At 39.3% G+C, this 17,303-nt stretch overlaps 1 protein-coding gene across 1 annotated transcript in view; it reads left to right on the forward strand.

Annotated features, from left to right (window-relative positions):
• Positions 1–17,303, forward strand: part of ddr2b (discoidin domain receptor tyrosine kinase 2b) — a 55,411-nt gene that overhangs the window by 26,035 nt on the left and 12,073 nt on the right. The window contains exons 6-11 of the mRNA XM_072912549.1: positions 181–364; positions 433–673; positions 3,083–3,148; positions 14,730–14,866; positions 14,945–15,155; positions 15,224–15,426. Of these exons, the coding sequence (XP_072768650.1) occupies positions 181–364; positions 433–673; positions 3,083–3,148; positions 14,730–14,866; positions 14,945–15,155; positions 15,224–15,426 (1,042 nt within the window). The remainder of the gene's footprint in view (positions 1–180; positions 365–432; positions 674–3,082; positions 3,149–14,729; positions 14,867–14,944; positions 15,156–15,223; positions 15,427–17,303) is intronic.

Consider the following 17,303-nt stretch of genomic DNA (forward strand, 5'->3'; position numbering starts at 1 on the left):
AAACACCAGTTCTCAGACAAAACACCAGTTCTCAGACAAAACACCAGTTCTCAGACAAAACACCAGTTCTTAGACAAAACACCAGTTCTCAGACAATAGTTTAGTGTGATTAATCTGAATGGACAAAATGAACGGTTCTACAGCACTAACGCAAAAGCCTCCCCTCCATCTCCCTCCTAGACTGACCAAGGGTCTGGGCCAGCTGACCGACGGCACCTGGGGTCTGGACGACTTCCTCCACAGTCACATCTACGCCACGTGGCCGGGCTACGACTACGTGGGCTGGAGCAACCGGAGCTCCCCCAAAGGTTACGTAGAAATGACCTTCGAGTTCGACCACGTCCGCAACTTCACGTCCATGAAGGTGACGTAGGGCCCGACGAACGCCCGGGAGAGGAAGGTGTCGGGTCTGAAAGCCGGTCTCCTCCACAGGTCCACTGTAACAACATGTTCAGTCAAGGTGTTCGGATGTTCCGGCAGGCCACCTGTTACTTCCGCTCCGGCTCACAGTGGGGGGCCGACCCGGTGACCTTCAGGCCACCTGTGGACTACGTGAGCCAGAGTGCGCGTTTTATCACCGTGCCGCTCAAGGACCACACCGCCAGCGCCCTCAAATGCCGTTTCCACTTCAGTGACCTGTGGATGCTCTTCAGCGAGGTGGCCTTCCAGTCAGGTAAAACCTCCTGGTCTCTCGGGGGGAGGACCCCACCCGCTACTACCGGGCATCGAGTCACGTAGAACCAAACGTTGCCATGTTTCCATACCACTCGGTAGAGTCAGGCTCCACTCTTTCAATGTGCACTAACTTGATGCTAATTTACACTGGATTTGCCATGGACAGGCTACTATTAGCATTAGCGATTTTACATGGCGAATTCAACACGTCCAAATATGGTCATGAAAACGACAACTGAGATGAACGTTAGCTAGTGTGTAATCAGCACAATACTTACAGTGCAAACACTTTGTAGGGCGCAACTACTTCCTAGACAGCATACAATAGATAGTAACACCAAAAATTGGTGGCATCGAGTACTGGTATCAAGTCCAAGGTTCAAATGTGAACAGAACCCATCCTTAGTCATGGTTTACTTTCAGTTTCATTTTCACAACTCTGAAAGCAAGTTTTTCCGGTCTTTCTTTCAGTTTAATTTTCTTTCTTTCAGTTTCATATTCACAACTCTGAAAGCAAGTTTCTCCGGTCTTTCTTTCAGTTTAATTTTCTTTCTTTCAGTTTCATATTCACAACTCTGAAAGCAAGTTTCTCCTGGTCTTTCTTTCAGTTTCATTTTCAGAACTCTGAAAGCAAGTTTCTCCGGGTCTTTCTTTCAGTTTCATTTTCACAACTCTTAAAGCAAGTCTCTGGTCTTTCTTTCAGTTTCATTTTCACAACTCAGAAAGCAAGTTTCTCCTAGTCTTTCTTTCAGTTTCATTTTCATAACTCTGAAAGCAAGTTTCTCCTGGTCATTCTTTCCGTTTCATTTTCACAACTCTGAAAGCAAGTTTCTCCGGTCTTTATTTCAGTTTAATTTTCATAACTCTGAAAGCAAGTTTCACCTGGTATTTCTTTCAGTTTCATTTCACAACTCTGAAAGCAAGTTTCTCCTGGTCATTCTTTCCGTTTCATTTTCACAACTCTGAAAGCAAGTTTCTCCGGTCTTTATTTCAGTTTAATTTTCATAACTCTGAAAGCAAGTTTCACCTGGTATTTCTTTCAGTTTCATTTCACAACTCTGAAAGCAAGTTTCTCCCGGTCTTTCTTTCTGTTTCATTTTCACAACTCTGAAGGCAAGTGTCTCCCGGTCTTTCTGTCAGTTTCATTTTCACAAATCTCTAAGCAAGTTTCACCTGGTCTTTCTTTCAGTTTCATTTTCACAACTCTGAAAGCAAGTTTCTCCTGGTCTTTCTTTCAGTTTCATTTTCACAACTCTGAAGACAAGTGTCTCCCGGTCTTTCTGTCAGTTTCATTTTCACAAATCTCTAAGCAAGTTTCACCCGGTCTTTCTTTCAGTTTCATTTTCACAACTCTGAAAGCAAGTTTCTCCCGGTCTTTCTTTCAGTTTCATTTTCACAACTCTGAAAGCAAGTCTCTGGTTTTTCTTTCAGTTTCATTTTCACAACTCTGAAAGCAGGTTTCTCCTAATCTTTCTTTCAGTTTCATTTTCACAACTCTGAAAGCAAGGCTCTGGTCTTTCTTTCAGTTTCATTTTCACAACTCTAAAAGCAAGTTTCTTCTGGTATTTCTTTCACTTTCATTTTCACAACTCTAAAAGCAAGTTTCTCCTGGTATTTCTTTCATTTTCATTTTCACAACTCTAAAAGCAAGTTTCTCCTGGTATTTCTTTCACTTTCATTTTCAAATCTCTGAAAGCAAGTTTATCCTGGTCTTTCTTTCACTTTCATTTTCACAACTCTGAAAGCAAGTTTCTCCTGGTATTTCTTTCACTTTCATTTTCACAACTCTGAAAGCAAGTTTCTCCTGGGCTTTCTTTCACTTTCATTTTCACAACTCTGAAAGCAAGTTTCTCCTGGTATTTCTTTCACTTTCATTTTCACAACTCTGAAAGCAAGTTTCTCCTGATCTTTCTTTCACTTTCATTTTCACAACTCTGAAAGCAAGTTTCTCCTGGTATTTCTTTCACTTTCATTTTCACAACTCTAAAAGCAAGTTTCTCCTGGTCTTTCTTTCAGTTTCATTTTCACAACTCTGAAAGCAAGTTTCTCCTGGTATTTTTTTCACTTTCATTTTCACAACTCTGAAAGCAAGTTTCTCCTGGGCTTTCTTTCACTTTCATTTTCACAACTCTGAAAGCAAGTTTCTCCTGGTATTTCTTTCACTTTCATTTTCCCAACCCTGAAAGCAAGTTTCTCCTGGTATTTCTTTCACTTTCATTTTCACAACTCTAAAAGCAAGTTTCTCCTGGTATTTTTTTCACTTTCATTTTCACAACTCTGAAAGCAAGTTTCTCCTGATCTTTCTTTCACTTTCATTTTCACAACTCTGAAAGCAATTTTCTCCTGATCTTTCTTTCACTTTCATTTTCACAACTCTGAAAGCAAGTTTTTCCGGTCTTTCTTTCAGGCTCGGCGGTTTACAACACGTCGCTGACGCCTCGCAAGCACGGACACCCGGCAAACGCACTACCAGGTCAGTCGTCTCCGGGTTCTTTCCTTCAGCAGGACTACTCATCCTGCACCTACTTAATTTTAAAGGTGCAATACGTTTTAAAGGTGCAATACGTTTGAGTCTGGCTGCTTAGTGATTCTTTGGATGGAGTCTGTGTAGCACGCTTTGAGAATCCCTGCTATATTGGGTTGAAATAGAGTCAAACTTGTGGCTGCCATTAGAGGGCCGCCTGGAACAATAAATAATTAATGAATTTGCCTGTGAATTTCAATATTTTACCATTTTTAACGTAAAGAGTAAAACAAATCTGTGGATTTTACCACAGTTTTTTTACGGAAAAAAAACTGGCAGCTTAGTTGTTCGACTTTTACTGTCAAATATATGGTGGTTTTTATGTTATTATTATTTGTACAACATATCACTGTAAATAGAAATACAGTACCACTGTTTCATTTTATTTTGGCAACTCAGCTGCCAGTTTTTTACCATAATAAAATGTGGTACCATAAAATCATCAACCGAGGATTTTACAGTAAAAAAAAAAAATGACAGACTTAGACTTAGACAAACTTTATTGATCCACAAGGGAAATTGTGAATTATAAAAAACTATAATGATAAAATAATAAACAGCTGAGTTGACTTAATTTTACTGTAAAAAAAACAAACATTGGTTGTTTTTTTAACTTACAGTAATATGCTGTAAAAACTCCCTCAATTTTACAGTAAAATAGGTTATTTTTATAGTGTACAATTTGTTGGATAACTTGCTTCAAAATCATAAGTTATAAGTAGATATTGAAGTATTTTTTTGGCTTTTGACCAAAAAAGGGGAGATAATATAATATTTTTTGCAATGTTGGACACTATTTTTTTACCCTGTCAAACTAGAAAAAATAACCTAATAGCTTTATTAAGGAAATAAGAAAGTAAAGAAAGAAAATATAAGTTATTTTATTGACACATTATTTCCAGGCTTTTGCGGGCCATATAAAATGAGGTGGAGGGCCAGATCTTGAGTTTGACACCTGTGGTGTAAAACATTTCCATGCACTAAATTAGTCTGATTTCTCAAATAGTTCTAGGTTTTTTTGGGGGTTTTTTTTCAAACTCAAAGCCCGAGGGGCAGGTGTGGCCTGCCACTTCATTTTATTTATTATTATCAAACATTCAAACCATTTTTTTCAATAGAAATAAATGCTAATAATAATGACTCCAAAGCAAGGTATCCATCAATGTAAAAGTAGCAATAGATTTCATTGTCAAATTGTGACATTTACTGTGTTTTATCCAGCATTTTTCTCACGATGGAAAAAAATAAGTACTTTTTTTACTGTGACAAACTGTAAAAATACAAACAGGAAAAAAACTGGCAGCTTTTTACCATAAAAACAGCAGTAGTGTTTTTCCATTTACAGTAATATCAGGGCCGGCCCGTGGCATAGGCCGTATAGGCAAATGCTAAGGGCGCCGTCCATCAGGGGGCGCCACGCCAGTGCCACAAATGTTGGAGAAAAAAAAAAAAGAAAAAAAAAGTTGATACTATTATTTCTAAATACAAAAAATAATCCCACGTTAATTAAAATGCAAAGTAAAGCCTATTTAATAGAAATATTATTTGTTACAACATTACGCCCCCCCCACCCCCCAACCACCCCCCCACCCCCGCACGGTGCGCCCCCTCCCTTCCCGTATCATGACTCTTTTTGGACGTCACCACATCAAAAAATCAACATAAGGTGTCAAAACGGCCAAAACTGTCAGGTGCCCAGGGAAGAAAAAAGAGAAAAGAAGAGGAGGAGAAAGGAGAAAAGACAGAGGTAGCAGGTAGGTAACGTTAGCCTACATGAAATTATTTGTCTGTTACAGAATGTGATAGTAACCTGGCTTTTTAGCATTAAGCTAATGTTACATGATTCGGCAATTGCTAATCAATAAATAGCTAGTTCTGTTTTAACGTCGGGTTAATATTGTGGAGGGGGCTAAATTGTTATGGAAAATAATAATGTAACGTTAGGTAATTACAGTACTCCCACCTTACATTCCTCAGGGACATTTGTATTAGATCTTTTAAGCAGGTGTTTTTTGTTTACATTGTTATTGCCTTCTGGTTAGCTAATGTTTGCCCTGCAGGTAATAGTCACTTTTCCACCCCTTTATATATTAGGTATAGTTGTAAGTAAAAAAAAAAAGGTCAAAGACAAAGCTATTCGGTTTCTTGTGAGTATATACACTTCAATGCCGATGTGGGGGGGCGCCACCTAAAATCTTGCCTAGGGCGCCAGATTGGTTAGGGCCGGGCCTGAGTAATATACACTACATTTTGAGGTGAAATGATTGCAACTTACCACATTTAGTTGTTTTTTTTAATTACTAATAAAATGCATTTAAAAAATGGTGTAATAATAGTATTAACTGTTTGAAGCGGCCCTCTGGGGCCAAACATAACTGCCATGTGGCCCTCAGTGATAAACCACTTGGACACCTCTGCTCTAATGAGACTATTGGTCACACGCCATGCACCGCCCGTCCGCTGGGGGGCGCTTATTTCAGTTCAGCGCGGAGTAGCATTGCTTTTCCGGTGGCGCTATGACGTCATCCTAGCCATCTGCGGATCCTTATAACTTGTTTTTTAAGTCATGTACGCTGCAATATTGGCATACATTACAAATATTAGGCCTCTAATGACTATGCTGGTGTTAAATAGCAGACAGCATCGAGAAATGATCTTATATTGTGCTACGAACATGACGCTACTACCAAGAAACTTTTTTTTTTTTTTTATTTTTTTTTTTTTTATTTTATAAACCTTTATTTATAAAATTCAAGATCTACAAACAGCTGAGAAATAATAATCAAAGTAAGTACAAAACAGCTACTACCAAGAATGTCTCAGACCGGATGTTCGTCCGTCGCAATGAAAGACCGGCGGAAGAAGGTTGTTAGGAAGTCATTTTCGTACAAAAATCATGGAAACAAAACTTTCGAACGTCTTGGAGTTGATTCAAAAGGCTCTTTGGATGTATTGTATTGGCATGAAGAGGTTTGTGTACTTTATTATTCGCCTTATTCGATCGCATTAAGGTGTTTCCATGGGCTGTGAGGGGCTTATTTAGAGCCGAACTATTTGAGAAATGTATTTATTTTATAGAAAATAAAAATAGTTGTTTTTCTTTCTACCATCGATGCACTTCAAAATGTTCCGTTATTTTAATCTGTGAAGAAAATAAACAGTCACTTTTTTGTTTTTGATGAATGGTTTCTGCTTCCGGGTTGTATCCCGCGCGTTGAGATTGGCGCATGCGCGATACGAAAGGTCTTTCTTTCTTTCTTTCTTTCTTTAGTTTATTTCGAACATGAACACACTTACATCATGATACATCACACAATTTCATATCATTTCATTTTACATCATGCCCGAAAAGGAGTAGGAAGAAGCAAAGCTTATTTAATCCTACCCCTTTCCCACTTCAAGCGTTTACAAATATATAGAATCATTTACTGACCTTTTTATATAATAAAATAACATCTATGAATTAGTATACAACAGTTTTGTAATATGTAATTAATTAATTAATTCAGTCATTATTAACATACTGAGATGAAGAATATCTTATTTTCAATAAGGTTGAAAGTATTTCTCATAATTCTTCTTTTTTGTACTCTGTAAGCACTATTATTTTGAACAACCTCTTAAACTGGATCATATCAGTACAATTTTTAACTTCTTTACTTAATCCATTCCATAATTTAATTCCACATACTGATATGCTAAAAGTTTTAAGTGTCGTACGTGCATATAAATGTTTTAAATAATTTTTTCCTCTAAGGTTGTATTTCTCCTCTTTAGTTGAGAAGAATTGTTGTACATTCTTTGGTAGCAGGTTATAGTTTGCTTTGTACATCATTTTAGCTGTTTGCAATTTTACCAAATCACCAAACTTTAATATTTCTGACTTAATAAATAAAGGGTTTGTGTGTTCTCTATATCCAACATTATGTATTATTCTAACTGATCTTTTTTGTAACACGGTTAGCGAATGTAGCGCACATTTGTAGTTATTTCCCCATATTTCTGCACAATAACTCAGATATGGTAACACTAGCGAGCAGTAGAGAATATGTAGTGATTTTTGGCCCAGGACATATTTTGCTTTATTCATTATTGAAATGTTTTTTGCCACCTTATGTTGTATGTTTTGTATATGAGATTTCCAGTTCATTTGATCATCTATTAATACTCCCAAAAATCTAGTTTCTTTTACCCTTTCTATGTCTACTTCGTCTATTTGTATTTGTGTATGATGCTCTTTTCTACTATGACCAAATAGCATTATTTTAGTTTTACTGAGATTCAAAGATAGTCTGTTTTTGTCAAACCATCTTTTTAATTTGTTCATTTCTTCTGTTATTATTTGTATTATCTTCTGTGTGCTCTCTCCTGAACAGAAAGCAGTTGTGTCGTCTGCAAATAAAACCAACTTTAAGTCCTTCGTAACCTTACAAATGTCGTTTATATAAAGATTCCCGCTCATAATCCAAGTGTGTTAGTCCGATTTTTCAAAAACCGAACACGGTCGGATTAAGGTGTTTCCATGGGCTGTGGAACCCTTTTTTTTTTTTTTTTTTTAGAGCCAAACTATTTGAGGAATTGGAATCATTTAGTGCACGGACACGTAGAGTTTCACATCAATGTATATATATCAACATGATATTAATACATATGCATATATTTATAAATATTAGAGATGTCCGATAATATCGGCCTGCCGATATTATCGGCCGATAAATGCTTAAAAATGTAATATCGGAAATGATCAATATCGTTTTTGTGTTTTTTTTATTTTATTTTTTTATTAAATCAACATAAAAAACACAAGATACACTTACAATTAGTGCACCAACCCAAAAAACCTCCCTCCCCCATTTACACTCATTCACACAAAAAGGTTGTTTCTTTCTGTTATTAATATTGTGGTTCCTACATTATATATCAATATATATCAATACAGTCTGCAGGGATACAGTCCGTAAGCACACATGATTGTGCGTGCTGCTGCTCCACTAATAGTACTAACCTTTAACACTTCATTTTACTCATTTACATTAATTACTAGTTTCTATGTAACTGTTTTTATATTGTTTTACTTTCTTTTTTATTCAAGAAAATGTTTTTAATTTATTTATCTTATTTTATTAAAAACATTTTTTTTAAAAGGACCTTATCTTCACCATACCCGGTTGTCCAAATTAGGCATAATAATGTGTTAATTCCACGACTGTATATGTCGGTATCGGTTGATATCGGTATCGGTAATTAAGAGTTGGACAATATCGGATATCGGCAAAAAAGCCATTATCGGACATCTCTAATAAATATAGAAATACAAATGTGATATACAAATGAATCAATAATTTGTATAAATAAACGCGTATTTGTAAATATATTTTTGAGATTTGAAAATATATACAAATAAAATGTATAAATATAAAAATGTGACGTACAAATAAATCAAGAATTTGTATAAATAAACACGTATTTGTAAATATATTTTTGAGATTTGAAAATGTATAAATATAAAAATGTGATGTACAAATAAATCAATAATTTGTATAAATAAACGCATATTTGTAAATATATTTTTGAGATTTGAAAATGTATAAATATAAAAATGTGACATACAAATAAATCAAGAATTTGTATAAATAAACGCGTATTTGTAAATATATTTTTGAGATTTGAAAATATATACAAATAAAATGTATAAATATAAAAATGTGACGTACAAATAAATCAAGAATATGTATAAATAAACGCGTATTTGTAAATATATTTTTGAGATTTGAAAATATATACAAATAAAATGTATAAATATAAAAATGTGACGTACAAATAAATCAAGAATTTGTATAAATAAACGCGTATTTGTAAATATATTTTTGAGATTTGAAAATATATACAAATAAAATGTATAAATATAAAAATGTGACGTACAAATAAATCAAGAATTTGTATAAATAAACGCGTATTTGTAAATATATTTTTGAGATTTGAAAATGTATAAATATAAAAATGTGATGTACAAATAAATCAATAATTTGTATAAATAAACGCATATTTGTAAATATATTTTTGAGATTTGAAAATGTATAAATATAAAAATGTGATGTACAAATAAATCAATAATTTGTATAAATAAACGCATATTTGTAAATATATTTTTGAGATTTGAAAATGTATAAATATAAAAATGTGACATACAAATAAATCAAGAATTTGTATAAATAAACGCGTATTTGTAAATATATTTTTGAGATTTGAAAATATATACAAATAAAATGTATAAATATAAAAATGTGACGTACAAATAAATCAAGAATATGTATAAATAAACGCGTATTTGTAAATATATTTTTGAGATTTGAAAATATATACAAATAAAATGTATAAATATAAAAATGTGACGTACAAATAAATCAAGAATTTGTATAAATAAACGCGTATTTGTAAATATATTTTTGAGATTTGAAAATATATACAAATAAAATGTATAAATATAAAAATGTGACGTACAAATAAATCAAGAATTTGTATAAATAAACGCGTATTTGTAAATATATTTTTGAGATTTGAAAATGTATAAATATAAAAATGTGACATACAAATAAATCAATAATTTGTATAAATAAACGCGTATTTGTAAATATATTTTTGAGATTTGAAAATATATACAAATAAAATGTATAAATATAAAAATGTGACGTACAAATAAATCAAGAATATGTATAAATAAACGCGTATTTGCGTTTATTTATACATATTCTTGATTTATTTGTACGTCACATTTTTATGTATAAATTTATGTATAAATAAACGCGTATTTGCTCCTCTCTGAGCTGCCACCTTAACGTGGTAGAGGAGTTTGCGTGTCCCAATGATCCTAGGAGCTATGTTGTCCGGGGGCTTCCATGCCCCCTGGTAGGGTCTCCCAAGACAAACAGGTCCTAGGTGAGGGATCAGACAAAGAGCAGCTCAAAGACTTCTATGGAAATGCAAGAACCGAGACTCAGATTTCCCTTGCCCGGACGCGGGTCACCGGGGCCCCCCTCCGGAGCCAGGCCCGGAGTTGGGGCACGATGGCGAGCGCCTGGTGGCCGGGCCTGTCCCCATGGGGCCCGGCCGGGCACAGCCCGAAGAGGCAACGTGGGTCCCCCCTCCAATGGGCTCACCACCCATAGCAGGGGCCATAGAGGTCGGGTGCAATGTGAGCTGGGCGGTAGCCGAAGGCAGGGCACTTGGCGGTCCGATCCTCGGCTACAGAAGTTAGCTCTTGGGACGTGGAACGTCACCTCGCTGGGGGGGAAGGAGCCTGAGCTAGTGCGCGAGGTAGAGAAGTTCCGGTTGGATATAGTCGGACTCACCTCGACGCACAGCAAGGGCTCTGGAACCAGTTCTCTCGAGAGGGGCTGGACTCTCTTCCACTCTGGCGTTGCCAGCAGTGAGAGGCGACGGGCTGGGGTGGCAATTCTTGTTGCCCCCCGGCTCAGAGCCTGCATGTTGGAGTTCAACCCGGTGGACGAGAGGGTAGCTTCCCTCCGCCTTCGGGTGGGGGGACGGGTCCTGACTGTTGTTTGCGCTTACGCGCCAAACAGCAGCTCAGAGTGCCCACCCTTTTTGGATTCACTCGAGGGAGTACTTGAGAGTGCTCCCCCGGGTGATTCCCTCGTTTTACTGGGGGACTTCAACGCTCATATTGGCAACGACAGTGAAACCTGGAGAGGCGTGATTGGGAAGAATGGCCGCCCGGATCTGAACCCAAGTGGTGTTTTGTTATTGGACTTTTGTGCCCGTCACGGATTGTCCATAACGAACACCATGTTCAAGCATAAGGGTGTCCATATGTGCACTTGGCACCAGGACACCCTAGGCCGCAGTTCTATGATCGACTTTGTAGTTGTGTCATCGGATTTGCGGCCTCATGTTTTGGACACTCGGGTGAAGAGAGGGGCGGAGCTTTCTACCGATCACCACCTGGTGGTGAGTTGGCTGCGATGGTGGGGGAGGATGCCGGACAGACCTGGCAGGCCCAAACGCATTGTGAGGGTTTGCTGGGAACGTCTGGCAGAGTCTCCTGTCAGAGAGAGTTTCAATTCCCACCTCCGGAAGAACTTTGAACATGTCACGAGGGAGGTGCTGGACATTGAGTCCGAGTGGACCATGTTCCGCACCTCTATTGTCGAGGCGGCTGATTGGAGCTGTGGCCGCAAGGTAGTTGGTGCCTGTCGTGGCGGTAATCCTAGAACCCGTTGGTGGACACCGGCGGTGAGGGATGCCGTCAAGCTGAAGAAGGAGTCCTATCGGGTTCTTTTGGCTCATGGGACTCCTGAGGCAGCGGACATGTACCGACAGGCCAAGCTGTGTGCGGCTTCAGCAGTCGCGGAGGCAAAAACTCGGACATGGGAGGAGTTCGGGGAAGCCATGGAAAACGACTTCCGGACGGCTTCGAAGCGATTCTGGACCACCATCCGCCGCCTCAGGAAGGGAAAGCAGTGCACTACCAACACCGTGTATGGTGCGGATGGTGTTCTGCTGACCTCGACTGCGGAAGTTGTGGATCGGTGGAGGGAATACTTCGAAGACCTCCTCAATCCCACCAACACGTCTTCCTATGAGGAAGCAGTGCCTGGGGAATCTGTGGTGGGCTCTCCTATTTCTGGGGTTGAGGTTGCTGAGGTAGTTAAAAAGCTCCTCGGTGGCAAGGCCCCGGGGGTGGATGAGATCCGCCCGGAGTTCCTTAAGGCTCTGGATGCTGTAGGGCTGTCTTGGTTGACAAGACTCTGCAGCATCGCGTGGACATCGGGGGCAGTACCTCTGGATTGGCAGACCGGGGTGGTGGTTCCGCTCTTTAAAAAGGGGAACCGGAGGGTGTGTTCTAACTATCGTGGGATCACACTCCTCAGCCTTCCCAGTAAGGTCTATTCAGGTGTACTGGAGAGGAGGCTACGCCGGATAGTCGAACCTCGGATTCAGGAGGAACAGTGGGGTTTTCGTCCTGGTCGTGGAACTGTGGACCAGCTCTATACTCTCGGCAGGGTCCTTGAGGGTGCATGGGAGTTTGCCCAACCAGTCTACATGTGCTTTGTGGACTTGGAGAAGGCATTCGACCGTGTCCCTCGGGAAGTCCTGTGGGGAGTGCTCAGAGAGTATGGGGTTTCGGACTGTCTGATTGTGGCGGTCCGCTCCCTGTATGATCAGTGTCAGAGCTTGGTTCGCATTGCCGGTAGTAAGTCGGACACGTTTCCAGTGAGGGTTGGACTCCGCCAAGGCTGCCCTTTGTCACCGATTCTGTTCATAACTTTTATGGACAGAATTTCTAGGCGCAGTCAAGGCGTTGAGGGGATCCGGTTTGGTGGCTGCAGGATTAGGTCTCTGCTTTTTGCAGATGATTTGGTCCTGATGGCTTCATCTGGCCAGGATCTTCAGCTCTCACTGGATCGGTTCGCAGCCGAGTGTGAAGCGACTGGGATGAGAATCAGCACCTCCAAGTCCGAGTCCATGGTTCTCGCCCGGAAAAGGGTGGAGTGCCATCTCCGGGTTGGGGAGGAGATCTTGCCCCAAGTGGAGGAGTTCAAGTACCTCGGAGTCTTGTGCACGAGTGAGGGAAGAGTGGATCGTGAGATCGACAGGCGGATCGGTGCGGCGTCTTCAGTAATGCGGACGCTGTATCGATCCGTTGTGGTGAAGAAGGAGCTGAGCCGGAAGGCAAAGCTCTCAATTTACCGGTCGATCTACGTTCCCATCCTCACCTATGGTCATGAGCTTTGGGTTATGACCGAAAGGACAAGATCACGGGTACAAGCGGCCGAAATGAGTTTCCTCCGCCGGGTGGCGGGGCTCTCCCTTAGATATAGGGTGAGAAGCTCTGCCATCCGGGGAGAGCTCAAAGTAAAGCCGCTGCTCCTCCACATCGAGAGGAGCCAGATGAGGTGGTTCGGGCATCTGGTCAGGATGCCACCCGAGCGCCTCCCTAAGGAGGTGTTTAGGGCATGTCCGACCGGTAGGAGGCCACGAGGAAGACCCAGGACACGTTGGGAAGACTATGTCTCCCGGCTGGCCTGGGAACGCCTCGGGATCCCCCGGGAGGAGCTGGACGAAGTGGCTGGGGAGAGGGAAGTCTGGGCTTCCCTGCTTAGGCTGCTGCCCCCGCGACCCGACCTCGGATAAGCGGAAGAAGATGGATGGATGGATGGAAACGCGTATTTGTTAATATATTTTTGAGATTTGAAAATATATACAAATAAAATGTATAAATATAAAAATGTGACGTACAAATAAATCAAGAATTTGTATAAATAAACGCGTATTTGTAAATATATTTTTGAGATTTGAAAATATATACAAATAAAATGTATAAATATAAAAATGTGACGTACAAATAAATCAAGAATTTGTATAAATAAACGCGTATTTGTAAATATATTTTTGAGATTTGAAAATGTATAAATATAAAAATGTGACATACAAATAAATCAAGAATTTGTATAAATAAACGCGTATTTGTAAATATATTTTTGAGATTTGAAAATATATACAAATAAAATGTATAAATATAAAAATGTGACATACAAATAAATCAAGAATTTGTATAAATAAACGCGTATTTGTAAATATATTTTTGAGATTTGAAAATGTATAAATATAAAAATGTGATGTAGAAATAAATCAATAATTTGTATAAATAAACGCGTATTTGTAAATATATTTTTGAGATTTGAAAATGTATAAATATAAAAATGTGACATACAAATAAATCAAGAATTTGTATAAATAAACGCGTATTTGTAAGTATATTTTTGAGATTTGAAAATGGTAAATGGGTTATACTTGTATAGCGCTTTTCTACCTTCAAGGTACTCAAAGCGCTTTGACACTATTTCCACATTCACCCATTCACACACACATTCACACACTGATGGCGGGAGCTGCCATGCAAGGCCCTAACCACCACCCATCAGGAGCAAGGGTGAAGTGTTTTGCTCAAGGACACAACGGATGTGAAGAGGTTGGTAGAAGGTGGGGATCAAACCAGGAACCCTCAGGTTGCTGGCACAGCCACTCTTCCAACTGCGCCACGCCGTCCCCATACATACATATGCCTGATACACACTCCCCTGAACAACCAGCAGAGCGGTCTGGGTCACAGAGTATTATATGCACAAAAACAATCCAGGTCTTTACAGAGAGAACGCACAAAGGGCCTGAGCTAGCTAACGTAAGCGTTGTATTAGCTAATGCTAATTTATCCAGTTAATCTGAAAGACCGTGCTAGATGCTTATTTTACTGTATCAATGCCGTTTAATGACCTGATCTCTTATCAGTGCAATGTGTGTCAAATCATCATCATCTATCAATCATGTGACCCTCTGATTGGCTCGCCAGTGTCTGACCATGTCTGTGACCCAGACCGCTCTGGCTGCAGTGCCCTCTGCTGGTTGTTCAGGGGAGTGTGTAGGGGATTACTGTGTTGATATTTTTAGTTCTTTTTTTTAAAGCAGAATATATTCTATATTATTATAATATTCCAAGTTCTCTCCCACTCAGGGGAGGATCCCACCCACAAAGTGGACGACAGCAATACGAGGATCCTGATTGGCTGCCTGGTGGCCATCATCGCCATCCTGTCGGCCGTCATAGTCATCATCCTGTGGCGCACGGTGTGGCAGAAGATGCTGGAGAAGGTGCGGACAATCATTGGTTGCCGAGGCAGCTCATATTTGTGATGACAATACCTTTTATTTACAACATGAACGAGGAAGGCGTCACGCCGCATTCTGGACGAGGAGCTGACGGCACGTCTGGCAGTGCAGACGCAGGCCTTCTCCTTCTCCTTCCGCCACTCCTTGTCGTCCTCCAACTCCACCTCCAACTCCACCTACGAGAGGATCTTCCCGCTCTGCTCCGACTACCAGGAGCCCTCCCGCCTCATCCGCAGGCTGCCCGAGTGGGCTCGGTCCACGGAGCGCCTGGGTGAGGTGACGGACCCCCTGGTGTGAGGTCCGTGCTGCGCTGCAATGATGTCATGTGTCTCCCGCCAGGACCCGGCGGCTCCTGCGGGGCTCTGGCGGACGGCGGAGCGGACGGCGCCCCGCACTACGCCGAGGCGGACATCGTCAGCCGCAACCGCTCCGTCACGGCGGTCCACCTCGACCTCTTTGCTGGCCCCGACCCGTCCATGAGGGAGTTCCCCAGAGACAAGCTCACCTTCAAGGAGAAACTGGGAGAAGGACAGTTTGGAGAGGTAGGTCTGGTGTCTCCAATGTAGCGTAGTAGGTCTAAGTATTCATTAAGTACCACCATAGTGACCAATGTTAAAATACAGTAGTGTAGTAGGTCTAAGTATTCATTAAGTACCACCATAATGACATTAAATACAGTAGTGTAGTAGACCTAAGTATTCATTAAGTACCACCATAATGACAACATTAAATACAGTAGTGTAGTAGATCTAAGTATTCATTAAGTACCACCATAATGACAACATTAAATACAGTAGTGTAGTAGACCTAAGTATTCATTAAGTACCACCATAATGACAACATTAAATACAGTAGTGTAGTAGACCTAAGTATTCATTAAGTACCACCTTAATGACAACATTAAATACAGTAGTGTAGTAGACCTAAGTATTCATTAAGTACTACCATAATGACAACATTAAATACAGTAGTGTAGTAGACCTAAGTATTCATTAAGTACCACCATAATGACAACATTAAATACAGTAGTGTAGTAGACCTAAGTATTCATCAAGTACCACCATAATGACAACATTAAATACAGTAGTGTAGTAGACCTAAGTATTCATTAAGTACCACCATAATGACAACACTAAATACAGTAGTGTAGTACACCTAAGTATTCAATAAGTACCACCATAATGACAACATTAAATACAGTAGTGTAGTAGACCTAAGTATTCATTAAGTACCACCATAATGACAACATTAAATACAGTAGTGTAGTAGACCTAAGTATTCATTAAGTACCACCTTAATGACAACATTAAATACAGTACTGTAGTAGACCTAAGTATTCATTAAGTACCACCATAATGACAACATTAAATACAGTAGTGTAGTAGACCTAAGTATTCATTAAGTACCACCATAATGACAACATTAAATACAGTAGTGTAGTAGACCTAAGTATTCATTAAGTACCACCATAATGACAACATTAAATACAGTAGTGTAGTAGACCTAAGTATTCATTAAGTACCACCTTAATGACAACATTAAATACAGTAGTGTAGTAGACCTAAGTATTCATTAAGTACCACCATAATGACAACATTAAATACAGTAGTGTAGTAAACCTAAGTATTCATCAAGTACCACCATAATGACAACATTAAATACAGTAGTGTAGTAGACCTAAGTATTCATCAAGTACCACCATAATGACAACATTAAATACAGTAGTGTAGTAGGTCTAAGTATTCATTAAGTACCACCATAATGACAACATTAAATACAGCAGCGTAGTAGGCCTAAGTATTCATTAAAAACAAGGCAGAGGTCTTATTTCATATTTTTGGCCACTGTAACATTACACGCAGTTTGAACAGTAACAAGGTGTTTGAATATAGGGAAATAAAGCACTGTACTTTCATCAAGTGAATCACTGCCTTAGACCACATGGGTCGAATTCAAGGCTCGTTTTATGTGAAGTAGCACGCGTCAAGATAATACTTGATCTTTTCTTACTAAAAGTATTCCTTCTTTCCATCTTGACAGAACAAAATACGGCTTGTAATTGCATATATTTGTATTTAATATGTAATAATATTATAATGTCATACATGACTTTTGTTTATAAAAATAAATACTCTGGTATCTGCTTGACATATGACTCTGTAATAATAATGTTGATAAAGTCATCTTAGTTACGTTTCTTTATTTTTATTTGGGTTGGAAATCTGTAAAAAAAATAATGAACTATTAGTTTTGTGTTTGCTAATAATGTAACAATATTATATTATCATAACTACAAACTTTTTTTTGTCGAAACAAATACATATCTGATTGTTTTTGGGGGGGTTTTCAAAGCAAGTTATCCATTAACCTGCACATGATAAAAAAAAAAGGCGATAGATTTTACGCTAAAAACAACAAC

Source organism: Nerophis lumbriciformis, linkage group LG37 (genome assembly GCF_033978685.3).
Source record: "Nerophis lumbriciformis linkage group LG37, RoL_Nlum_v2.1, whole genome shotgun sequence".
Classification (NCBI taxonomy): Eukaryota; Metazoa; Chordata; class Actinopteri; order Syngnathiformes; family Syngnathidae; genus Nerophis; species Nerophis lumbriciformis.